The sequence below is a fragment of the Pseudorasbora parva genome, chromosome 23, assembly GCF_024679245.1.
Source record: "Pseudorasbora parva isolate DD20220531a chromosome 23, ASM2467924v1, whole genome shotgun sequence".
Taxonomy (NCBI): domain Eukaryota; kingdom Metazoa; phylum Chordata; class Actinopteri; order Cypriniformes; family Gobionidae; genus Pseudorasbora; species Pseudorasbora parva.
The window spans coordinates 13,745,442-13,771,356 of record NC_090194.1 but is presented as its reverse complement, the minus strand read 5'-3'; the positions used below and the strand labels follow the sequence as shown (position 1 = coordinate 13,771,356).

General features: G+C 36.8%; 2 protein-coding genes across 5 annotated transcripts; one reads left to right on the top strand and one right to left on the bottom strand.

The window, feature by feature from the left end:
- Nucleotides 1-149: 149 nt before the first annotated feature.
- On the top strand, nucleotides 150-21,466 carry pcyox1 (prenylcysteine oxidase 1). 4 transcript variants are annotated; one of them, XM_067434193.1, is made up of 8 exons: nucleotides 150-255; nucleotides 2,683-2,827; nucleotides 7,354-7,560; nucleotides 8,184-8,358; nucleotides 8,458-8,669; nucleotides 9,770-9,922; nucleotides 10,408-11,067; nucleotides 21,212-21,466. In XM_067434193.1, the coding sequence occupies exons 2-8, from the start codon at nucleotides 2,716-2,718 to the stop codon at nucleotides 21,214-21,216; spliced, it is 1,524 nt and encodes a 507-aa protein (XP_067290294.1). In that variant the 5' UTR covers nucleotides 150-255; nucleotides 2,683-2,715; the 3' UTR covers nucleotides 21,217-21,466. The 4 variants fall into 4 exon arrangements, with proteins under 4 accessions (XP_067290294.1, XP_067290291.1, XP_067290293.1 ...); XM_067434190.1 differs by lacking the exon at nucleotides 21,212-21,466 and adding an exon at nucleotides 16,852-17,661; XM_067434191.1 differs by lacking the exons at nucleotides 150-255; nucleotides 21,212-21,466 and adding exons at nucleotides 2,423-2,540; nucleotides 16,852-17,661.
- stoml2 (stomatin (EPB72)-like 2) lies at nucleotides 18,820-25,915 on the bottom strand. The gene is made up of 10 exons (XM_067434194.1): nucleotides 25,719-25,915; nucleotides 23,742-23,894; nucleotides 23,558-23,657; nucleotides 23,419-23,477; nucleotides 23,242-23,343; nucleotides 23,017-23,151; nucleotides 22,775-22,919; nucleotides 21,528-21,607; nucleotides 21,225-21,353; nucleotides 18,820-19,188 (listed from the first exon to the last, which is right to left on the bottom strand). Exons 1-10 carry the CDS (start codon nucleotides 25,761-25,763, stop codon nucleotides 19,072-19,074), a joined length of 1,065 nt encoding a protein of 354 aa, XP_067290295.1. The 5' UTR covers nucleotides 25,764-25,915; the 3' UTR covers nucleotides 18,820-19,071.

Genomic DNA, 25,915 nt, shown 5'->3' with positions numbered 1-25,915 from the left:
TAACAACTCCTTGATATCATTACTAAACCGTTAAAAATGCATGGGCTTGAAGTGAAACTAAAATGCTACAATAATACTACAGTTAGGTAAGGTCACCTCACTACATCTAAGCATGCTGCCACTAATCATGCCACTTCCGCAGTTCTGCTATGAAGTGCTTCCTATTTCCGGTTCCGTCTTTTTCCAAAGGACGAGGCTTCTGGATCTGTTTTACGCACTTAATTATTTTAACCACTTAATCCGACATTTAAAGAGGTGAGATTATGTATGTCGTTTTGACAGCTGCGTAAACTTGGACGTGACATGCATGACAAATGACGGCATTAAGCATTAAGTAGTTTAACAGCAAACTTTAACTCATTTGTTTTGAATCGATGAGACCTAGCTGTACTTTGTCCTCTCTGTCTACAGCAGCCAGTTCTTTTCAATGCTTTTGATTAAAGATAAAAAAAACGATTACAGCTAATTATTACATATAATGACTGTCAACGTTGTAAATTGTATTTATCCATGCCTATGTACAAAAACGCGATTGAACCACGATTCTCGAGATTTGTTTTCATAGTTGAAAATGGTCTTAAAGGGATAGTTCACCCAAAAATTTAGACCATCGGTGATCAATTAAACTATGATTAACTCAGCCTCAAGTCTAACTAGAATTCTTGCTAGAATTCTAACTAGGACCAGTGCAAGGGAGCACATCACTCCAATCCTGGAAAAATTGCACTGGCTTCCTGTTAGTTTTCGTATTGATTTTAAAATTCTAATGCTCACGTATAAGGCCTTGAATAATTTGGCCCCTCATTTGTGTGAGCTTTTAACCCTCTTTACACCAACACGTCCTTTACGCTCCTCTGAAACTGGTCTTTTAACTGTCAAAAGAACACGGTTGAATCTTATTGAAACTATGGGTGATCGGGCTTTTTCTTCTTTGGCTCCTAAATTATGGAATTCCCTGCCCTCTGAGATTAGGAATGCAGAATCTCTTAGGGTGCGTCTCAATCAGCTCCCTAGTTCAGTAGTCAGGCCACTGATCAGTCAATGGGCTGACTCCCTGATTAGTGCCCTGACTACTGAACTAGGGAGCTGATTGGGATGCACCTTTAGTGTTTTTAAATCACTTAAAACATATTATTTTAGGATAGCTTTTATGTGATTCATTTGTCTACTTTGTTGCTTATTTTATTTACTTATTTATTATTATTATTATTTTTACTTCCTGCAATGTTATGTGTATTTTCAATTCATATTATGTAAAGTGCTTTGAGATGTAACATTTAAAGCCGCTATATAAAATAAAGTTTATTATTATTATTATTATTATTATTATTATAAGTCATCCTAGGTGTATACGACATTCTTCTTTCAGACGGATAAAAATCGGAGTTAAATTAAAATGTCCGTGTTTTTCCAAGCTTTATAATGGCAGGTTATTTGTTCAATCATTTATGTGGTCCATAAAAGTGCATCTATCGACCATATAACTGCTCCACACAGCTCAGTGTGGTTAATAAAGGCCTTCTGAAGCAAAGTGGTGCGTTTGTGTAAAAAAAGATCAATATTTAAAATAACTAGCTTCCGGCGGTCAGTGGAACCAAGTCTCCTTGCGCTTAAAGAGTAACTCCTGTCCTGATGCAATGTATATTTGCATTGCAAGCTTTGATTACTTTTGTGGATAGGGCTGGACAACAAACTCAAGCCCCTCTTCTCTTATATCGAAATTATCCACCATTTCTCTTTAAAAAAATTAGCGTTTTATTCTTCTAATTCATGACTTGTGTTTTGTTTGGCTCTAACCTCTGCGCTTTCATCAATATGCGTCAGGGGTTACTCTTTCACCAGGCATAAGTCGACTTGCGTATTTTAGTCGATAAAGTTTTAAATATGGATATTTTTCTTACATAAATGCGCCACTTTGCTTCAGACGTTCTTTATTAACCCCTCTTTAAAGGGATAGTTCACTTTGAAATTAAATTTTGATATGTTTTAGCTTACCTCATGGGCATTCGAGATGTAGGAGTATTTGTTTCCCCAGTAGTTTCAATTTTGATCATTTTAGGTCAAACCGCTCTTGCCTGTGCCTCACATAATGCAGGTCTATGGTCACCACCTCAAAGAGCATACACAGAGAAGTCCAAATTAAACAATCCCCCATCGTAAGTACACACTGATGGCCTAAGACACAAAACGAACGGTTTGTGTGAGAAAACGAACAGTATTTGTAGCGTTTTTACCTCTTGTACACCACAGGAAACACGCACGCGCGCCCTTGGATCAGTCGGACGTAGTGGTATACAAAAGGTAAAAACGATATAAATACTGTTCGTTTTCTCACACAAACTGCTCGTTTCGTGTCTTAGGCCATCAGTGTGTACTTACGATGGGGGATTGTTTAATTTGGACTTCTCTGTGTATGCTCTTTGAGGTGGTGACCATAGACCTGCATTATGTGAGGCACAGACAAGAACGGTTTGACCTAAAATGATCAAAATTGAAACTACTGGGGAAACAAATACTCCTACATCTCGGATGCCAATGAGGTAAGCTAAAACTTATCAAAATTTAATTTCAAAGTGAACTATCCCTTTAAAGAGATTGTTGACCCAGAAATGAAAATTCTGTCACCCTCATGTCATTGCAGACTCATAAGACTTCAACCATTTCCTTGCCATTTTTTTTCAGATGTTAATATTTGTGAAGCATTAAATCCTTAGAATGGCTCTGAGACACCTGTCGGTGAAGACTCTCCTCTTCTTTGGGCTTTGTCAAGTTGGACGCAGGGGTTTTGCCTCTGCTCCTGAAGTCAGAGAGGCACCCAAGAAAATTGGTATGATCAAATTATCATATACTTTATAGACTTTAACCCTTTAAAGACTATGAAATAAGTAAGAAAAATCATTTTTTATTAATTGAACAGTTTATTGAACTTTATATTCAATATATTTGTTTTATATTTTGTATCATATTTGATACACCAGGCTTTTATGGCTATTATAGTATGACATAGTGAGGATATTGAGGTCACACCCGAGGAGGAGGAAAAACACCAGAGGTCTAAACTTAGCAAAATGCTGCTATTTGGTGCAGATGTTTTTTATATGACCAAAAAATGTATATAGCTTGTAAAAAGCAGTATAGAAGACTTCTTGCATATAATTCACATAAATATCAGCTGTATCTCTATATAATAATAATACGTCTTAGTAAGAAATTGTTGTGTGGGTGAAATATAATGCAATGCAATACAATAATGATTGAGGGAGATACTTCTGAATGTGCTTCAAAAACCTGATCTATCAAATTTGATACTCACATTTTGACATTATTTTTCTAAGAATGTATATATATGTATAATAAGTAAAACACTTACTGGACATACAGGTTTTCTAGATATATTAATAACAATATAAGTTACAATTTTTACTTAATACATTTTGTTAAATAATTCACGTCTTTAAGACACATGAACCATGACCTGAAGGTTTTTTAAAATTACACTAAAAGGCCTTTTACTTGCTAAAAATGTTTGAATTCTGAAATATAAATCAGACAACAGAAGGCATTTAGTAATTGTATTCAACAGGTTTTTCAGCAAAGTTTGTATCATGTTGTTAAAGGAAGTGTATAGCCCCGTTTCCACCACAGGAACTTTACCCATAGACAGTAAAAGAAATGGACGGAGCGATCCCATTGCCTTCTACGGCGTTAAGTGATGTCAGTATAGGAGCACTCAGTTCCTGATGGCTGAGCGAACTGCGCAGGCTCAGACTGAGCTTGACGACGTAGATGTGACATGAGCCTCCTGTCTGACAGCTGTAGGTCTTCTAGTAGTTGTGGAAAGTGAAAGCTGAATCACGTTGTTTAAATATTTTCTCCCGTTGCTTTTGGCTCACTATGGGCTTCTCCCCATTCTTCTCCCTTGACTTTATCAGACTTTATGTCTCCACGTCCCTCCGACTGTCTCATAGACAGTAAAAGATTGCCTGCGAGCGTCTCCTTAGGTCTATACGGTAATTTCTCAACTGTGCGACAGAGTCGCGTTGGTTATGACGCAATCGTTAGCCTATTTTTACAAAAACAGCTTCTGCGGGGCGATAGTGTAAGATACAAGGTAACGGAGCCTTTTATGCAATGTCGTGTTTCTTTAGAAATAAACAATGGACAAATTGAGTCTTTAAACGTCTCAGATGTAAAGTTATTCACTGTCAAAGTGACTCAAAAATGAATGGGAGTCAATGGGATGCTAACCGCAGGTGATGGCTTGGTTAGCAATGGTAGCCCCTAGGGGTGGAATGCTTTCCTAGTGCTAGATTACCCCTTTGACTTTAAAAACCAGGAACTTTGAAACCAGGAACTTTGGGTGGTACTCGGTGTGTTTAGACCGCAGGAACCAGGGTCTAAATGAAGTTCCGGGTAAATATTTCCCCCTCCAAACGGCCCTGCTCGCGAGGTAGTACTTTTTCAAAGTTCATGAACTTTCAAGGGTGGGACTTGGGCGCTGAACATGCTGATTGGTTTAGCTCACGCAGCATTTTATTTCAACCGGCATTTTTAAAAGTCTTTTGCGAGGTTCGGTCTACTTTCAGTAAATATCAGTCTTGCTTTCTTTTTGATGGCGCGCGTTCGTCTCAGCCATCTTGCGTGCAATGTCTGTAATAGCTGATAATAAAGCTTTACAATCTTTCTGAATATGCTGCGTGCTGCTGAATCTGCATATTAGTGCTCTTTTCTGTCGTTGTTAATTACCTCTTTAGTAAACCTATACATAACCAGCAAAAGCAGCACAGCTTGAATCTCTTCCATACTCGTTATTAATTTTTTTACAGTCTATATTTTTCACCATGTAAACGACCTGACCGATTACTTTTAAGTGTGCGTCCTTACATGACATGACAGCGTGCGCCATGCTCATGTTGACAAGAGAGGAAAGTTCATTTTTCTGAGGGGTAAACTTTTTATTTCGTAAGTTATGAAGATAATGTTGGAATAATGACACAGCGTATATTGCCCCAGGCAGTTTTTACTTTAACTGCGCCTGACAGAAGATTTTTTTTTTTTCTGAGATGATTATTACACTTTACAACAAATAAATAGCTTATTATATAATACTGTATTAGTCCTGGTGGCCGTTAAGAGTTGCTATGGCTACAGTTAACACATTCCAGCTGCTGGAGAAAACCGCGTTGACATTTTTGATGCGGCAGACAAACTGCATGTTACTGTCCGTCACTGACTTGGAGGAGCAGTCCTACATCACCGGACTAATTTGCCTAATCTTCACGGAACTTTATCGCGGTGGAAATGCAGACAGTTGCAGGTCTGGGGGAGGGAGAAAAGTTCCTGTAAAAAAGTTCCTGGTACAAATTGTTCCGGGTAATTTTGGTGGAAACGGGGCTTATGTATAGGGTTTGGCATCGAGAACCGGTTCCAACTTGGAACCGTTTAAAAAATAACGATTCCATTGGAATCGTTTAGAAAATTTGTTTTCGGTTCCGATCATCGGTTCCAAACGCGCAAGTTTTGGTTTCCATGGCCACCTGATTTCCGGTGCTTGCGCGCCCGCTTGTTCTTTTAGCCATGGAAGCCCGGTAAACAGCGCTCTGAAGTGTGGATTTATTTCACTTTTAAAAAGCCTGGGTCGGCACAGTCAAACTAGTGTTGTCAAAAATATAGATACTGAAATATCTGAAAAGATACGATAGCCTGCTCAGTTTCTACAGTATCGATCCCAGCTGCGCCCTCCTCTCCTCTCCTCTCCTTCTCTGACCGACAGCGAGTTGACGCGCAGCCGCATATTCTCACTCAGCCCGGTTAACCCTCTGAACACGGCGAATGCGCATTCTACTGGACTTTTCCTTACGACAGCGTGTTAGTGTGTGTGATTGGTCTGAATTTCGCGCGGGATTGCACTTAATTCTACGAATCCCTCAGATTTCAGGCTCACATCTGAAGCGCACACACACACATACCGTAATAAAGCCTCCTCTGACATACAAGTGCAAATATTTGCTCCTTTTTCCAGCTTATTATTGGTCAAATACAATCAACCAAATTTTCAGTGCACATTTTGAAGAGTATTAATGTAAACATAGTCGTAAACAATTCAGGAAGAAATGAAGAATGAGTAACAGGAACAGTGTTCAGGATCCATGATTGCGGCAGGTCTTAAAGGGATAGCAGTCATTTGATATTCAAAGTCAAACTACAAAAAGACAAACGATCACACTGCTCTTGACTGATCAACGTGTGTAACTTTAATGGTTTTATATGAAACTATTAAATTTTTTTCAAAAAACATTATCCAATGTTATTTTAAATGTAATTAGCCACTTTGCATTTTTTAATTCAGTTTCTTACCTGAATGTTAGACCTACCTGAAAAAATAAAGCAGTCTTTCATTTATATATTTTATTCTATTTTATTTATTTGTGCTATTTTTTATAATATGTTTATTTGTTCTTATTTAATTACTATTTAGTTGTCTTTTTTTATTAAATTTACCATTCGAAATCAAGCTTATTTGTGCTGTGTGTAAGCTATTGCAACACAATTACCCCGTTGTAAAAAATACATTGAGTTAGCAAATATTTGTGAGAGAATTTTAATAGTGATTGATCAATGTTTATATAGGAGACTTTCAAAAGACAGACAAAAAAATAATAATTATATAAAATATATCTAATTGACAGTATATGCAGCGTTTTTCCCCCGTGGTATTGAAAATAGCATTGAATATCGATTTGACATGTTTTGACTCCACCCCTCAAAGAATCGGAATCGAGAATCGAAAAGAACCGGAATCGAAAGTAAGAATCGGAATCGGAATCAGAATCGTTCAAATCAAAACGATGCCCAACCCTACTTATGTAAGATTGTGGCCAAAACTGGTACTGCAGTTACTTTAAAATTCCTAGAGCGGTGTATCCCCTCTCCCCCTCCCCCCTGACTCGAAGTTGCCAGATATGCTGCAGGATCCAGCAGAAACGTTTGTAGATCTGCAGCTGTGGTAACTAGAGCAGATCTGGCAACCCGGATGCCGAAACACTACCAACTTTGTGATTGGTAGACAGGTGGAGAGCGGAGCTTCAGGCCGAACCACAACATGTCAACATCAACATCAGTTGAGGGCTGCAACAACAACTTTTAAACTATCCTGGCTGGACTACTGTTGTCAGTGATATCAATATTTAAAATTAACATGATTTCTTACTGTCTAGTGACATATCAGGGCCATTTTATGATTATTGAAATACATTTTTAACATACAGTTCCTTTAATTTATAGGCTTTAGAAATGTATCAAATGAGAATGTTTGGTGGTATCTGATGGGTTAAATGGCCATTTCTTTTGCAGCAATAATTGGGGGTGGCATTGGAGGCACGGCAACGGCATTTTTCCTGAGACAAGAGTTTGGGCCGGGAGTGAAGATCGAGGTATTCGAGTCGGGGACTGTCGGAGGGCGCCTGGCCACTGAGAACATTGGAGGATATGACTATGAGACGGGGGGATCCGTGATTCACCCCCTTAACCTGCACATGAAGTACTTTATGGACAGACTCGGTCAGTGTCCACTGCCCTCTTAAGCTTTTCCTGTTTTAAGCCTTGTGATGTTCTTCTAAGAAACGCACAACTGGATACTTTCCGTTTAATCCGGTAATGCTAAAGTGTATCACTTCAGAGCTTTTCACACTTGAAATAGTTAAATCTGGGTCATTGTAAACAGGGGTTTTCTGGGTTAACTTGCTTCAGCTTTCACACTGCTCATAATTTACCCTGGTTAAACAGTTAATCTTTGGGATTCACAAGATGTTGTTACACACTGTTCATTCCTAAACACTGGGTTAATGTCCTTATTTGCATATTTGTGGTGTCGGTGTTACTGATTGGATGAGCACAGTTTCTGTGACTGTCCAAAGCACGGAAATATGAGGCATGTGATTGGTTGTTGGGTTACTAAGCATCTAGCTGTAAAACCTCTTATATTTCACATTGCACACTGCAAAAGCGGTGCTAACCCTGATCATGACCAGGGTTTCATAACCCCGGGTTAAAAGCGGTGCTAACCCCTCTTTTAAATTGAGTGTGTGACGTTCCTTTGGTTGGGGTTAAGATGGGGGTTTAGAGTGACGATAACCTGGGGTTAAGTGAGAAAAGCTCTATCTTATGTAATTTTCCTTGATCAGGTATGTCACCTCGTGCTGATGTGTCTTCTAAACTGGCGATATTTGACGGGAAGGAGCTGACCTTTGAAGAGAGCGACTGGTTTATTGTGAATTTCTTTCGCATGCTGTGGAAATATGGATTCCAGTTCATTCGAATGAATATGTGGGTGGAGGGCATACTGGACAAGTTTATGAGGTTTGTCTGTCATGTTGCCTTTATACATCTAGCGAGAAATAGAATGATTCTTACCAGTCATTAAGGTCCTTTTGCTGTCCACTTCTGTCCTCTCTGTAGGATATATCAGTACCAGCAGTTTGGCTACTCGTTCTCCAGCGTGGAGAAGCTGCTGCATGCTATGGGCGGAGACGGTTTCCTCACTCTGGTCAATCAGACGCTGGAGGAGGCCATGATGGCCGAGGGCTTCTCTCAGGTCTTTCTCAATGACATGGTCACACCCATCACACGAGTCAACTACGGCCAAAGTGTCCGAATCAATGGATTTGCGGGTATGTCTAAACTATACAGGATGTTTGTGACCTTTCAACATTAATAACAAACAGATCAGTAACCTAACACTCTTCTTCAATTAATTTATTCAAATATACAACTAGAATGGTATTTATACATAAAATAACTTGAATATAACTCTTTTATGAAAAAGATCTTTTAATTTCTGCATTAAAATTGAGGCCAGTGAAAAATAACTTCAGTGGTTTTGCATAATTATTATTTATTATTATTATTATTTAAAGGTGAATATATACGTGTTTATACTAAGTGTAAATAGCCTGCCTTGTTGGCAAAGGCTATTTACACCAACTCTGCCCACTGACATCTGGTTGGGCCAGTCAAAATTACAGACGCTACAGTTGCAATAGTGTAGAGGTAAGGCGTGTGGCAGAAAGTTTTTAGTTAGTGCTAGGTGCAGCTGTTCACTGTCCTAGTAAGGCGGCATCCTAGCATGGGAAAACCCAGACAACTTCCGGAAAATTTAGATTTGCTCTGCAACTAGTCTGGCAAAGAGCCCATCCAAGCCCATTTCGAATCCGTTTAAAATCACGGCACCAATCAGAAACGTTGGGGCGGGCTGACAGTGAAGCAGATTTTGTACATTACAAAGATGAACCAAACAGTTAACTGGAACCATTAACTTCCATAGTATATTTTTTTTCTACTATGGAAGTCAATGGCTCCAGTTAACTGTTTGGTTACTGACATTCTTCAAAATATCTTCTTTTGTGTTCAGCTGAAGAAAGAAATTCATACAGGTTTAAAACAACTTGAGGGTGAGTAAAGGATGACAGAATTTTCATTTTAAAGTGAACTATCCCTTTAAATACTTCTATTTAATTTCTTTTTGCCTTTTCCTTATTATGTACACTATTATTTGTCATTGTCTCAAATGCCATAGAGACAATGTGCTGTATTTTTGTAAAAGCAAAAGTTTGCATTTTTATATATAGTCAGTTGTAAACCACATTTGTTGTTGTGTTGGGTCAACACTTAATATGTCTGTATAATCTTGTTGTCTAACACCAAAAGCAGTTGGGAAACACTGATTTAATACATACAGAAGTGTCTGAATAATGGCATATTTCTTTTGTAGGTGCTGTTGCTCTAGCAGGAGCCGAGTCAGGTTTGTGGGCAGTGGATGGAGGGAATAAGTTGGTTTGTTCCGGGCTTTTGTATCACAGCAAAGCCGAACTTGTTCCAGCTCGTGTGACTACCATCTCCATAAAGACAAGACCATCCAAAACTGGTACAGTCCACTATGAACATATAGTTAATATTATTTTATATTATGTACTCTACCATTTCGGCTCAGTAAGATTAAAAAAAATAATAATAACATTTTTATTTAGCAAGGATGCTTGAAGCTGACCAAAATTGATGCTATATATAATTGCAAATAATATATATAATTCAAATAATTGCTGTTCTTTTCAATTCTATTCATCAAAGAATCCTAAATTAAAAATGTTTCTTGAGCAGCCAATCATCATCAAGGATCATGTGAGTGAAGCTGAAAATTCAGCTTTGCATCACTGGAATAAATTACATTTTGAAACATATTGTAATAATATTTCACAGTTTTACTTCTGCTACTGTATTTTTGATCAAATGAATTCAGCACTGGTGAGCATAAGAGACTTAAAAAAAAGTTTAAATCTTTTGAACGGTAAAGTTTGTCTCCACTGTATGGTCATATTTATAAATTATAAATTTTTTTGGTTGCCCTTTCAGGTTCAGTCACGAATTTCTATGAGGTGAACTACGTTGGTGAGTCTGGTGCTGCCCATTCCATGTACGACATAGTTGTAGTTGCCACACCTCTCCACCAGGGCGTATCTGAGATCAACTTCTCAGGCTTTTCTCCACCCATTCCATCCCACTTTCCTGGCCGTTACCACCAAACGGTGGCTACGCTGGTCCACGGTCTGCTCAATGTGTCCTTTCTGGGCACCAAAGACAAGCCGGAAAACTTCTTCTTTTCCGATGTCCTCACGCTGGATAACAAAGCCTCCGACATTAAGAGCCTGAGCTCTTTGGACCCGGTGAAGATTCCCAAGGGCTACAGCCGCAGCCCCGCCAGCCAAAGCAAAGTGTGGAAGATCTTCTCCTCCGAGCCTCTTTCTCAGAAGCATCTGCAGCAAATCTTCCTCTCCTGGGACTCTGTGTCGGAGAAGCGCTGGCTCGCGTACCCCTCCTACAGCCCACCGCACCGCAGGACGCCTCCCTTCATCCTCCACGAGCGCCTCTACTACCTCAACGCCGTGGAGTGGGCTGCCAGTGCCATGGAGATGAGCGCTATTTCCGCCCGTAATCTGGCCCTGCTTGCCCACCACCACTGGTTCCAGCAGACGGGCAAAATCGACCAGGAGGACCTGCACACCCGACTCAGAGGTGAACTTTGACAGAAGAGCAGTGTGGTTCATATGCAATAAACTTTTTTATGGAGATGAGAGATTGGATTTATTTGAAGCATATCTATGCTGTCTATTTTTAAATGATTTTTCTTTTGAGGTTAGGACCTTGGTAAATCTTATAAAGAAATACAATTTTGCCCCAAAATAAGAACATAAATAAATAAATAATATTTTGCCCATTTTTTGTAACATTATTTTCAGAACAATTAAGCATAACCACCCCAATATTATTATTATTATTATACCACCCTTATTATTATTATTACATAAGTTAAATTCATTATAATAAATACTACCTTAATCTGTACTACAGTTTACTTTATATGATATTAGTTTTTGATCAGTAAGATTAAATTAGATACATTTTATGTTTTTAAAATGTAAATGTTTTTAGAGGAAGTTTCTTATGCTCAAGAAGGCTGCATTTATTTTATTCAAAATACAACACAAAAAACAGTAATATTGTGAATTTGTGAACTAGTGTTAAAATGTGAACTTTTCTATTTGAATATATTTTAAAATGTAATTTATTCCTGTGATCAAAGTTGAAGTCTTCAGTCACATGATCCTACAAAAATCATATCTAATATGATGATTTAATGTTCAAGAAACATTTATGATTATTATTAATGTTGAAAACAGTTGTGTAAAACTTTTTTAGGATTCTTTGATGAATAGAAAGTTCAAAAGAACAGCATATTTTAATAGAATCTTTTGTAAGATACCGGCAGTGTATATTATTATAATTCATAGACATTTTTTAGTTTTTTTTGTCAGTTGCTTTGAGATTTATCAATGATTTTAACAGTGGCCTAGCATTTAAAGTATAATTTTAAAAAAAATGTTCTACTAGTAATTTTACTAATTTCTTTATTAGTAGAGGATTTGTACATTTTTATTTTGTACAAAACGCTTATGGGTAAATTAGCGTAGAGAATTTTAGAAGTTTGCATTCGTCTTTGTGGGTTAATCTCTGGAAACCTGTTATGAATTTGTAGGGTTGCATTGTAAAATATTTTCTTCTCAATTAAGCACTTTTTCCCTGTGGAAAACATCAGGAAGTTTTTTTTTTATTTGTATTATTTTCATTGATGATTTTCATTATATTCTCATTCTATAATTTTTAGCCATATTACACTGAACAATTGTTATAAAAAAAGACTACTACTAATATTACCACGATGATAATTACAATACAGTATTTTCCCCTTGTTTAGTGTTATCATCTGGACGTGTTCTTGACAGTTTTCATAAGATTCACTCTTGTATAATTCAGGTATATTTTAAGAAGAGCCACCCATGATGCACTGTAAAATAATGTGATAGATTAAGGGAATATTGTCCACTTAGCTCTTTTAATAACATCTGCTTGCAATTAGAAACTGTACAGTATGCTGGTGCACTGTTGATTAGCACTATAGACCATTTTCTTTTTTCTTTTTTTTAAAGAAATGGAACCATGTAATAATATTGATCGATCGCTACTACCGTGTGTTTGTGAGTAGTGAGCGCTACTATCATGGGCCAAGTTTGTTAAAACTGCCATGTTAAGCCACCTGTTCAGTCCTTTAACTTGAATAGTTTGATGCATGCGCACAGGAAACTTGTTTGAATTCTCATAATTTAGTTCTTCCTGCAAATTTGCATCTAATATAATGTTAATTATTCTCGGTGCCTTGGTCGGTTTTCAGAACTACAAAAAACTTGAATGTTTAAATTTAAAAGCACACGCGTGGCTTGATTTTATTTCCACAGTCCAAAGTGAAAGGTTGACAATCACAATCCTGGAAATCTGGCAAGTATTCCAACACTTGGACTGGGGCTTCATATGTGTTTCTAGCTTTGTGTTTTTCATGCAAATGAGCCTTTCTTATCGATTATTTGCTGATTACAGTCTGTTTATGTATTTAGGAGTTTTTTTTAATTCTTTTATCAAGGAGGAACAGTGTTAAGAAATTAATGAACATTGGACATTGGATAAGGACAAAATGGATGATTGTCCAAACGTGCCAAATGGAGTATTGACATTGATGGGACTTTACAATCGCTAGGACACATTTCTCAAAACTTAGGTTACTACTTCAAAACTCTTCACACAGTTCTCCTTACCAACTTTCAGTTTGGCACAGCAATGCACTAAAACTACCAAATACCCACTACCAAACTACCACTTAATTCATGTTTCAAATCAAGTCATTATTCTAGAACACTAGCAAAAGGTTTTCACCCAACAAACAAAAATCAACAGATAGCATTACATTTTTTTTTTTTGCTGAAATAATGACATAATCAAATGTTTGTAATTTATATACATGTTTACATTACAGTACAAAATTATCTAACCCTTTTTAGCCTAGATGATCAAAATGAAAGACTACATCTAATTGTTTTGATAGTATTTCATTTTTATTTTCAGAATATATTTTAATGTTACTGTAGAAGTGTAGCAAAAATTGCTGTCCTATTCAGTTTTGTATAAGGTTAGATTTTGACCTTAATTTAGCAGTTTTGAAAGAGTATGAAAACGTGCAAATTGGGTCCACGATGCTTTGGCTTTTGTTGCATCTGAGTGAGAAAATATTTCATGTGATTTGAAAAATGTACACATTGAATGCATTTTGTGCGAAAGCAATGATAAATGATCCATAGTTTAGAGTCACAGACTACTGTTGTGTGAAGTGTTTGGAAGAAGTGACCCAAGTATTGAGATTGTAAATCAACAAAACTGTAAGAATGAAGAGTTTGATGTAAAGATCAAAACATTGTTGTAAGTGTCTTTAAATATGATTAAATGTAGTATTTTGTGCAGTTTTAGCTGTCCAAACTTTGAATCTTTGTCCGAATTACAAGATATTCTTTAAAAAAGTGTGTTAGGCCTCAGGCCTGATATAAGTGACTCAGTTTGCTTTCCGTAGTTTTCTATGGAAGCTTTTTTCCGCCAGAGGATAAAAATAAAGGTAATTGCGACTCTCAATCCTGAGGGGGAAAAAATCTAAATTGTGAGATATATTAACTTTAAATTGTGTGTGTTGGGGGGCGGGGGGGGGGGGGTCGCCAACCATCCTACTTGGCGACTTTAACATTCATGTTTACTCCAGTAATGTTTACTCTACAGAATTCTTCTCATTATTGGACTGCTTTAATTTTCCACAAAATGTCAGCGGCCCCACGCATGCTAAAGGTCATACACTCGACCTGGTGTGCTCCTTAGGTATTACCCCAACCCATCTACAAACTATTGACCTGGCCGTTTCTGATCACCTTGCAGTCATGTTCTCTGTTACTGTGCACAACACACACAGGAAGTGTGAGAAAAGGACCATTGCATATCGAAACATTAAACAAGTATCCATACAAAGCTTGTCAAACACTCTTGAAGGCCATCTGATTTTGGACTCTGTTGCCCCCCTCATTACTCGATCTGTCTCCTTCTCCTGTCCTGCTCTGGTTTACTGCTGAACTCCGCCTCATGAAAGCCACAGGACGGAGGTTGGAGAGGTATTACAAAAAAACTGGCCTTTTCCACTATCAATCGCCTACTCTGCCCACATGACAACCCTTTGCCATCTGACCTTCCTGGCTTATGCTCCAGATTTCAGGATTACTTTGAGGAAAAGGTTGAATCTATCCACCAGCAACTGCGGCAGTCCAGCTCCTATCATTCAACACCCCTCCCGCTGCTTGACACAAATTTCACAACCGTCTTCACACCGGAGGGCTCTCTTTCCTCTTTCTCCATGCTCAACACAGCTCAAGTTCTGGAGCTAGTGTCAAAGGCAAAGGCTAGTGCCTGCAAACAGGATCCAATGCAGACTGCACTGGTTAAAGCATGCCTTCCAACTCTGGCTCCCACCCTTGTCAACATCATCAACACCTCATTGTCTTCTGGGGTGGTCCCCACCAGCTTTAAAATTGCTGCGGTGATCCCTACACTTAAAAAGCCTGGCTTGAACCATAAAGATCCAAGTCACTACTGACCAATCTCCAACTTACCATTCATTTGCAAACTATTGGAAAGGGTTGTGGCTTCCCAACTCAGCCATCATACAACCTCTGAGCATTTCCAATCTGTTTTCAGGGCATAGCACAGTACTGAAACTGCCATAATCAAAATCACAAATGATCTTCTCATGGCAGCTGATTCTGGGCATGTCAGCATTTTAATAATTCTTGACCTCTCTGCTGCCTTTCATACAGTATCACAATCCATTCTTCTCATTCGCCCTGTCAAATCTCATTGGCATCACTGGCACTGTGTACTCCTGGTTTAAATCCTATCTCACCAACAGGCAACAATACATCTCAGGAGCTCAGGATATTAGCTCTGGATTGACACCAGTCTTACACGGTGTGCCACAAGGATCGGTACTTGGCCCTCTATTGTTTAATATCTATTTATTGCCTCTTGGGATGATCATCCGTAAACATGGATTACATTTCCATTGCTATGCTGATGATACCCAGCTCAACATCAGTATTAAGCCTTCCACTCCTCTTACACCACTGACACTTATCAACTGCCCGAAGGACATAAAGCTCTGGCTGGACAGTAACCTTCTTAAACTCAATAAAGACAAAACAGAACTCTTAGTGTTTGCTCCACAGTCACTTCTTAAAAAAGTTGATGACTTCATACTGGATGTGGATGGCTGTTCAATATCAGCATCTCCTCAAGTACGCAACCTAGGTGTCATCATGGACTCTACTCTATCTTTCCAGCAACACATTAAACATACTACTAAAACGGCATTCTACCATCTCAAGAACATCCCTAGACTCCGGCTCTGACTCTGTAGCCGAGACCCTAATTCACTCCTTCATCACCTCCTGTCTCGATTACTGTAATGGTATCCTGTTTGGTCTGCCCAGCAAAGCTACTGACAGACTCCAGTATGTACAGAACTCTGCGGCTATGATGCTTACTCACACAAAACTTGGATCTCATATTACTCCAATCCTAAAGAAACTTCATCAGCTGCCAGTTAAATCATGGATCAAATATAAATTTCTCCTCCTGATGTACAAATCTCTAAATGGACCTGCACCACAGTATCTGAATGATCTACTTTCCTCATCCTTACAACCAAGCTCAGACAAGGACCTGCTCACCAGGGGCGTGGGACTGGGGGGATAAAGGGTACTGAGTAACCAGGGCCCGAGGCAGGGGGGCTGGGGGCCTTAGAAGTCAGTTTTCTATACATACACATACATGGTACGGGGGCCCAGCAAGATGGTTTGTACCCAGGGCCCAAAATTTGGTGCTACGCCCCTGCTGCTCACTGTCCCAAAGTCCAGGCTACGGACGTTTGGTGATAGAGCCTTCTGTGTTGGTGCACCTTCACTCTGGAACAAGCTTCCTCATGCCATCCGCTCTGTATCATCTCTAGCAACCTTTAAAAACCAGCTTAAAACATACCTCTTCATTGAGGCCTATGGACCATACCTGCTCTGGTTTCTCTCCCTTCCCCCTTTCCCTTCCCTTGCTGTTTGTTAAGCGTCATTGGGTTTTATGAAAGGCGCTATATTAAATATAAATTTAATATTAATATTAATATAAATTCTATATTTTATAAAGTTACTATTATAATTATTATGTACTTCTATAAAAACTGTAAAACAAATAAGAAAATGTGACTATTGTTTAAATAGATCTCGTGTGTTACGTCAGCAAATATAGCATCTATTGAATAAACACGCACAAATTTACTGTGCATGACTTCACATACATGAACTTTAATGACATCCCATTCCTAATTCACAGGGTTTAATATGGAGTTGGTCCACACTTTGCAGCAATAACAGCTTCAACTCTTCTGGGAATGCTTTCTGGGTTGAGGTCAGGACGAGTTCCTCTTCACCAAACTCGCTCATCCATGTCTTTCCGGACCTTGCTTTGAGCACTGGTGCACCCCTAAAGTTGGGAGCATGAAATTGTCCAAAATGTCTCGGTAAGCATTAAGAATTTATTTCACTGGAACTAAGTGGCCAAGCCCAACCCCTGAACAACAACCCCACACCATAATCCCCCATCCACCAAACTTTACACGTGGCACAATGCGGTCAAGCAAGTACCGTTCTCCTGGCAATGACAAACCCAGACTCATCCATCGGATTCGTCAAACGTGATTCGTCACTCCAGAGAACAGGCCTCCACTACTCTAGAGTCCAGTGACAGCATGCTTTACACCATTGCATTATACTTGGTGATGTAAGGCTTGGATGCAGCTGCTCGGCCATGGAAACCCATTCCATGAAGCTCTCTACACACTATTCTTGAGCTAATCTGAAGGCCACAGTCTGGAAGTTTTAAGGTCTGTAGATAATGACCACTATTGGCATTAGTAATGTTAGGTTCTTGAACGAATCATTCTTTTGAGCCGTTCTTAGCAAGTAACCGGTCGAGCTGGTTCACTAATCAAACTGTGGTTCAAACATCTGTCGAAGTTTGCCGAGGATTTCCGAGGCGAGGGTGATTGAGTTGACGACACAATCTGAGGCACACTTCTGGAAATATGCTTTTTATGATAACTACTGTTATTAAATAACATTTTATTAAAACATGCAAAAAGCATACATTTTACTGTCATTTATTGTGCATGCAGATTATTGTTAAGCAAAATATAGTTATAAGTTTATAAGACTGCTTTATCCTTTCTATATAGCTACTTTAGACATGTAACATGATATCCGTGTTTGTTGATTATTGCCTGTAATGTGTACTGTAGTTGCGCAATTTTCAGTTGAATCCGACGTTAAGGATAAATTAATTAACTGAACACAACACAAACACCATTAAGTGAATCAAAGGCAATAATCAGAAAATGCACACGCAAATTACTATTCGATTGTTTCAATATGCATTGATACAGATCATTACTTTATTTGAATGTTCCCTTGATATAACATGACACAGTGAAATGTATTAAAAAGCAAAAAAAATGCATAGTAACATAATTGCATGATGCCGTCAGGAACAAATGAATCTGCTCTTTGAACCGGTTCATTGAGCCGAACTGTCCGAGAAGAACCGCTTCGCGAAAATGAATCGTAGTTTTCATCACTAATTGGCATGTGCTGACCGAGCTCTTTACGTGGCCTACCACTTTGTAGTTGAGTTGCTGTTGTTCACAAATACTTCTACTTTATTATAATACCACTAACAGCTGACCATGGAATATTAAGTAGTGAGGAAATTTCATTAATGAACATGGTACCACGTTTAAATTCACTGAGCTCCTGTGAGTGACCCATTCTTTCTTTGTAGAAGCAGTCTGCATGCCTAGATGCTTGATTTTTATGCACCTCTGGCCATGGAAGTGATTGCAACACCTGAATTCAATTATTTGGAGGCGTGCCCCAATATTTTTGGCAATATAGTGAATTTATCTTCTATTCACATACAATTCACAATTTGCAAGGGGCAAAATCCAGTCATTTCAACAGGACCCCATGCCATATGGAATTTCACGACCAACACAATCCTGCCTGGTTTAAAAGTGACTTCTGTAACCTATGCTTCATATATCGCTACACTATTGACAACAGACAAAGGGACCATTTTCACCCATTTAATATTTCGCTAATGTGACGTAGGCCTACCCTAACTGTCTCAAAATACATCATTTTGGAAAAAGCTGTTTACAGGCATTCAACATTTGCCTATGATCAACAGTTCATCAAATCATTCATTTGCATTTAATTGGGATAGCATGAATATTAATGCTGTTAATACTGTTTAATATTTTTATTATTGAAAATATGAATAGCAGAAACCTTTAAATAATGGTGAACAACCTTTAATTTTGCATGAACAGGGTCCGTAATAAACAGAAGAAACAAAACAACACAAACAATAAAATCTTTGTGTAGCTACTCCAGAAAACCATAAAGCTTCAGGTAGCCTATTTTATCATAATTTCAATTTTCCCGCATCAGTCCTCGGTAAGGTCTCCGGTCTTTTGTCCTAGAATGAGACTCAAATCTATTTCTGTGAAGTTTCAGTTTCAGACACCGTACTTCCTTCCAAGGTCTCAGGGGTCACGTAGGCTGCTGTGCTCTGAGCTTGTGTCTTTGATAAATTCCCATAAATCGCCATGGCCTGAAAATCGGAAGAGAACAATGAGGAATACATATATACATTTGCGGTCAAAAGTTAATAATAAAGATTTTTATATTTAATACTGTATTGCAGTCTATTACTGCAATACAGTATTATTTTTACTGTATTGCAGTAATAGATTGAAATAATTTAAAATAACAGTGTGAATACATTTTAAAATGTAATTTATTCCTGTGATCAAAGTTGATTTTTTAAGCATTATTCCTCCAGTCTACAGTGTCAAATGATTCTTCAGAAATCATTTTTTGCTGCTCCGTTATTATCGATTATTATTGGTGCTCAATTGTTGTTAATGGTGTTTATTATTAATGCCAAATGCGGGTAGATTTCAGCGGGTAGATTTTTGTGCTCTCTCTGTCACACTCGCAATTAGTTCTCCTTGTCAATGTTGGGCAGTAGCGTCGCTGACTACATTTTTCAGTAGCACTTCCCCAAGCATTTCTGAAGATCAAGCTCAAACTGGAAACACAACTGCCAAGTCGCGAATATACTTCACTTTCTATGTTACTTTCTGCCTCGCACAGATGCGCGCGAGCCTTTTAAAAGGACTCCTTTCGCAGTGGGCGCGGAAAGAGGGGTTCGGCGCGTGCAGCTGAACTGTCAGTTCGCTGTTGCACGCGCTTCATCCGCGCGGTGACAAAAGAGAAACCGTCTTCAGTGCAAAATTTAAAAAGAATCTATTATGTCGTTCGAATAAACACCTCTTATTAAAATCATAGGGGGTCCAGCCTGGCCACCTCTTGATATGAATGAATGAAACTTTTTTCAATGGAGATAAACACACACACACACACACATTCAATTAGTTTTTGGTACTGTTTGGAGCAGGTCTTAATTCTTTTGCTATTGTACTTTGAGCTGAGTTGAATTGTAAATTAACTTACAGTTTCCTGCAAAAGCGCCCAAGTCTAAATTGAGCATAAACATGCAAACACAGGCACGTATGCATATCATACATATACAGATAAACATACACACACTTTTGACACCTGGTTTTGTTAACATTATGGATCACATGTTTTTGTTGCCAAATTGATTTTAGACAATTTTTAAATAACTGCAAAAGTAAGGATGTCTATCTGCTTGAATTAGGCTATATTGATCACTGAGATAGCATTGATTGGAATGAAGGTGGTTCAATATAAAATTAAATAAATAAAAAATAGCTTCTATGTAGTAAACTACTTTTGCCAAGTTGCATTTTGCCAAGTTCACATGCAGGGGTCACTCTGCATGTGAAAGTTTGAAAGGGTTTTAAATCTTCAAAATCAAGTAAAATGAATAAAAATCAAGTAATTTAAGCATGCCAAAGTCAACTTTAATCATATAAAATTTAATTTCCAAACCACAAAATTGTGGGCCAGTGAAAATGCTGAGTGGCTGGTAACTTTGGAAAACCACTAGCCACAGTGGCTGGTGAGCAAAAAAGTTAATGTCAAGCCCTGTTAGCAATTTTGAAAACCATTTTTGTAAATGTTTTTGTGGAAACTGAGATGCATTTTATTTACATTTGATGAAAAGTTCAATGAACAGCATTTATTTATAAATGTCTTTACTGTCACTTTTGATCACTTTAATGCATCATTGCTGAATAAAAAAGTATTAATTTCCTTTTTAACTTACCCTACTTTATTACGGTTTCAAGAAGAATATTAAGATGCAATTTAATAATATTAATATTTAATATTAATAATAATAAATGTTTCTTGAGCATCAAATCAGTATATCAGAATGATTTCTGAAAGATCATGCGACACTGAAGACTGTAGTAATGATGCTGAAAATTCAGCTTTGATCATAGAAATAAATTACATTTTAAAATATATTTAAATAGAAAACAGGTATTTTAAATACCTAAAATTAAATTTAATATTTTAAATTTTTTAATATTAAATTTTCACAATATTACTGCTTTTACTGTATTTTTGATCAAATAACTTGATAAAATGTCTTCTTTCAAAAACAATGATTCCTAATTCTTCCTAACTTTTGCCCAGTACAGAATGAAGCCATACCTGAGTGACCATACTGCTGATGTCTCCTGTGTTGGAGGGCAGTAAGATGGTGTTAGACTCTTTGGCCAGGTTGGAGAAAGCAGAGACGTACTGTTCGGCCACACTTAAAGATGCTGCGGCATTTCCATTCTGTACAGATACAGTTATGAGGCATCAAAAAGTTGTAAAACAGCCTGCACTCACATATTTGTCTTGGGTGTCAGTTTACACACCTAAATAATTAAAGAATTGATTTCACTCTACTAAGATCCAGTTATGTTTATAAGTGTGATATGAGTTCTTCATGAGGTGGATGAGATGTACCTGCAGAGTGAGCGCCTCAGATAGCAGCCGGATGGCTTTGGCCTTTGCCTCAGCTTTAGCTAAAACAGCATTTGCTTCACCTGTACAGAGGAAAAATATTAAATACACCAGTGTGCATTATTAATATTCCATCATTCATTAAATTATGCACATATAATTCATATACATTAGCATAATGCATTTGCTTATGAATATTATGTAGCATAATAATTATTATTATAATGATGTTTTCTTATTAAAAATAATAAGAAAAATGTTTGTTTTTATATGTTTATCATTCACGCCAGCTACCCCGTCTGTTCATGGCAACAAAAAAAGAAGAACAATTAAAATAAGTTTTTACATTTGATCTTACTTCATTAAAATTATTTTCATAAAAGTCAGCTGGGGAAAAAAAAAGAATTCTAACAGTTCAATCTATCACAGTCCATCAAAATATGCTTCAATGATAATGGATTGTTCATAATATAAATAATAATAATAAAAAAATTAACAATTATTTCACAATTGATTTATTGAATTTGTTTGCTATTATGTTATTATACAGTATAAGTAACTAATTATTATTTAAATACATTTAACTATGTAAACATACAATAATTATGTTTATTTTTATATTTACCCATTCATTTTTTTAATATTTACTTATATTCATTATTTATAATAATAAATATTAAATAACAAATAGCAATACTATATCAAAAACCTAAATTTAATTATCATATATTAAAAAATAATAATAAAATGAATCCACATTCCCAACTCATTTTATTTGCATTATTTTTATGCATTTCCAAATGAAACAGGATAAAATGTAAAAATGGACACCTTAAGCTTACTACTGATAACCTATTAGTTACTTATGTTAATATTTTTTTAATTTATTTCAAAAACATTTTTGTCATTTTGTTATGTTCATTTGTACTGTATGTGTATGTGTGTGTGTGTGCACATATATATATATATATATATATATATATATATATACACATACATACATACATACATACATACATACATACATACATACATACATACATACATACATACATACATACATACATACATACATACATACATACATACATACATACATACATACATACATACATACATACATACATACATACATACATACATATATATATATATATATATATATATATATATATATATATATAATATATATAATAAAGATTTGACTTTAATAGCAACAATAACATTATCATTAAAAGTAAAAAGCCCACCAGCAGCCTTGTTAATCTGTTCGGCCTTCTGTCCCTCAGATGCCAGAATCTGAGACTGTTTGCGACCCTCTGCCACATTGATGGCCGCCTCTCTGTGCCCCTCTGACTCCAGAACAGTCGCTCTCTTTTTTCGCTCGGCTTCAACCTGAACGCGATTCAGATCATATCAGTCATTTGATTAAAAGGTGCTCCTTTTAGTCCATTAGGTCTATGAGATCAAGTTGAAGACTAAATCATCATACCTGCATTTGCATAGATTCTTTTACCCGTGGAGGAACGTGAATGTCCTTGATCTCGTATCGAAGACATCGAATCCCCCATTCATCTGATGCCTGGTTTATCGAGTGGACAATATTGGAATTCAGGGATTCTCTTTCCTGTCAAAGGAAAAAATTATCCTTAAGCACGCAAATTAATGGTAAATACAATATTGTGCAAGTCATTGACAGATTGTCTGGCATTCATACCCTAAACACTTTGTCCAGGGTCAGTTTTCCCAACTCTGATCTCATGGTGGTCTGTGCCAGCTGGGTGACGGCATATTCTGGGTCCTCCACGCCATAACTGGCCTTCAGATGAGAATAACAGCACATTATGAGAGGAAAGCCTAACGAAACACTGGAATAAAGCTGCAAAGCACTTACCTTAAAAGGATCAAGTATCCTGAGATATAAAACGCCATCTATCTGCAATGTCACATTGTCTGAAAGCAAAACATCATATTTAAATAATCTCAATAAACCATAAAAATGGGATTGAAAAGAATGAGTGCCTTTGATTTACCAAGGGAAACTGCTGACTGCTCCGGCACATCTATCACAATCTCTTTGAGGCTTTGAACATATTTAACTCGGTCCAAGATTGGAATTAAAAAGTTTAGACCCTGCAGGGATATATCAAAAAATATTTGAAATGGAATTGATTCAAATACATTGAAGCAATTGGTGGAGAACAGATGAGAACTCACTGGTTCCAGGATTCGGTGGAAACGGCCCATCCGCTCCACTACCCAAGCCTCCTGCTGGGGTACGAACAGAACCACAGTGTTCATAGGAAGGCTGGATGCCCATCGCTGCTGAGCTCGAGTCCCCCACAACACAGGCACTGTTTGACGTGAATGCTGTTCAGAGAAGAGACAGAATGCAATCAAATGTAGTATTTGAAAGCAAATTACATGGCTATATATACAGATACACACGCAGATACACATGATATATAGGTATGAACAATAATTTATTAATAATTTATCTGTATCAATTAAAAATATTTATATAATCTTATTTAAATATGTAACTATTTTATATTATACTATATATTTATATTATATGTAACTATCTTAAATAATAATTGCAAATTAATCTTAAGAAAAATGTGTTTAATTTATAGGGCTCCAGACTGCCACCAAATGGTTGCATTTTGCTACCAAAATTTGTGCGCGCAACTGAATTTTACATCCAGTTGCACTTGCAATCCGTAAATTTGTGCGTTTTTTCAATAGATGCTATATTTGCTGACGTGACACAAGAGATCTATTTAACCAATATTGTCACATTTACTTATTTGTTTTACAGTTTTTATAGAAGTAAAGGACTCGAACGTAACAAAGTCATTTTATTTAAAAGAAGAAACCTGTTCAAACATAAATAATACAAACTCAAAATCAGTGCTTATACTCTTTACAGTAATCATTTAAAGTGTACATTTCTTTCTTTGCTGCAAATATACCAAACTACACAAGCCAAGCTCTTCCTGTTCGCTATCAGTATCGTACAACAAATGGTTCATTACATTAACTTCACAAACGACATGCACCAGTTAATTCAATTCGTTCATGAACTAGATCTCTCGTTCAGACTCAAAAGTATCTTGGCCAGTAAAGGGCATTCGTTCACTGAATTAAACAAATCATATGTTCCGTCACATCTCCAACTCTAAACTCTAAATTTTTTCATTCTTTGAGTATTTATTATTTATTTATTAGTAATACAGTGGAAATTAGCATGTTGATTTACGTGTGTGTGCCCCTAAATTTCTGGTTGTGCCCCTAAAATCTTTAGTTGGGGCTGTGCTCCTAGTGAAAAATGTTTGTCTGGAGCCCTGTATTGGTTATATTTATTAATAATATTATAATTAAATTAAATAATTAAATAAATAAAAAACATTTTATTTGTGTTATATAACATGAATATACTGAATCAAATACATTTATATTATGTATAATAGACAAATAAACATTAAAAAAATTTAATATTTGCATTAGATACATAAATTAAAAACAAACAAATTATATATATATATATATATATATATATATATATATATATATATATATATATATACACACACACACACACACACACCTTTAAATCTACTGTACTGATTGATTGTTTAATTAATTAAAGATTTACTTAATATATCTACTTATAGATATTTATCTACTTACGTATACTCATATATAATAAAGTACATATATTTTTAAAGCACTAAAAATATAGATCGGGGTGTACAACCATATACTGTAAAAAACAAAACAAACAAAAAACGTTCTTCTAGTACTACTTTATTTTTTGCTATCGATCAATCTCTGCAATGGCAAATAAAACCATTCTGACATCTACAATATTTTTTTGGTTTAATAAAAAAGTTATGACACAAAACAACTGATAGCTAAATCATGTGAGGCTTTGTTGAAAGCTCACGTAAAAACGTGAAATGTAACTCAAGCCTGATGAAACAAGTAGCTGATGTCACAACAATCATCACGTCTTCAAAGAAAATCATAATGCTTGAATATTATTTTGAAAGTACACGTGCGAACGAACTCGTTTATATCGGTTTGATTTCTAAATGAACTTCAATAAATTAAAAGGGACCTAATTCAGCTGAAGTGTCAAGCAGTGAAGGGTCAGTCCTACAGAACAGAACAGCAGTGCACGTGTGTTACCTTTAAAAGGCCGCTCCCTGCCCGACACACCACCGTCCTCAGCATTTTCAGCCTATATGAAAACAGATGTAGAATATGTCTATATCAAATGAATGAACTCTTCCCGAGGTAACACTACAAACGTGACCCCTCTTAAAGCTGCGGATATCAAAGTTACAACATCACGAGCGTGCGTCAATTACAAACATCCGGGTCGG

What these genes read in the sequence shown, in the direction of transcription:
- pcyox1 (XM_067434190.1), top strand. Translation starts at nt 2,716, where the DNA reads ATGGCTCTGAGACACCTGTCGGTGAAGACTCTCCTCTTCTTTGGGCTT. An exon ending in AGAGGCACCCAAGAAAATTG is followed by an intron (nt 2,828 to 7,353) that starts GTATGATCAAAT and finishes TTTCTTTTGCAG; the next exon opens with CAATAATTGGGGGTGGCATT. An exon ending in GTACTTTATGGACAGACTCG is followed by an intron (nt 7,561 to 8,183) that starts GTCAGTGTCCAC and finishes TTCCTTGATCAG; the next exon opens with GTATGTCACCTCGTGCTGAT.
- stoml2 (XM_067434194.1), bottom strand. Translation starts at nt 25,763, where the DNA reads ATGCTGAGGACGGTGGTGTGTCGGGCAGGGAGCGGCCTTTTAAAG. An exon ending in CAGGGAGCGGCCTTTTAAAG is followed by an intron (nt 23,895 to 25,718) that starts GTAACACACGTG and finishes TTCTCTGAACAG; the next exon opens with CATTCACGTCAAACAGTGCC. An exon ending in TCAGCAGTATGGTCACTCAG is followed by an intron (nt 19,189 to 21,224) that starts GTATGGCTTCAT and finishes TCCGATTTTCAG; the next exon opens with GCCATGGCGATTTATGGGAA.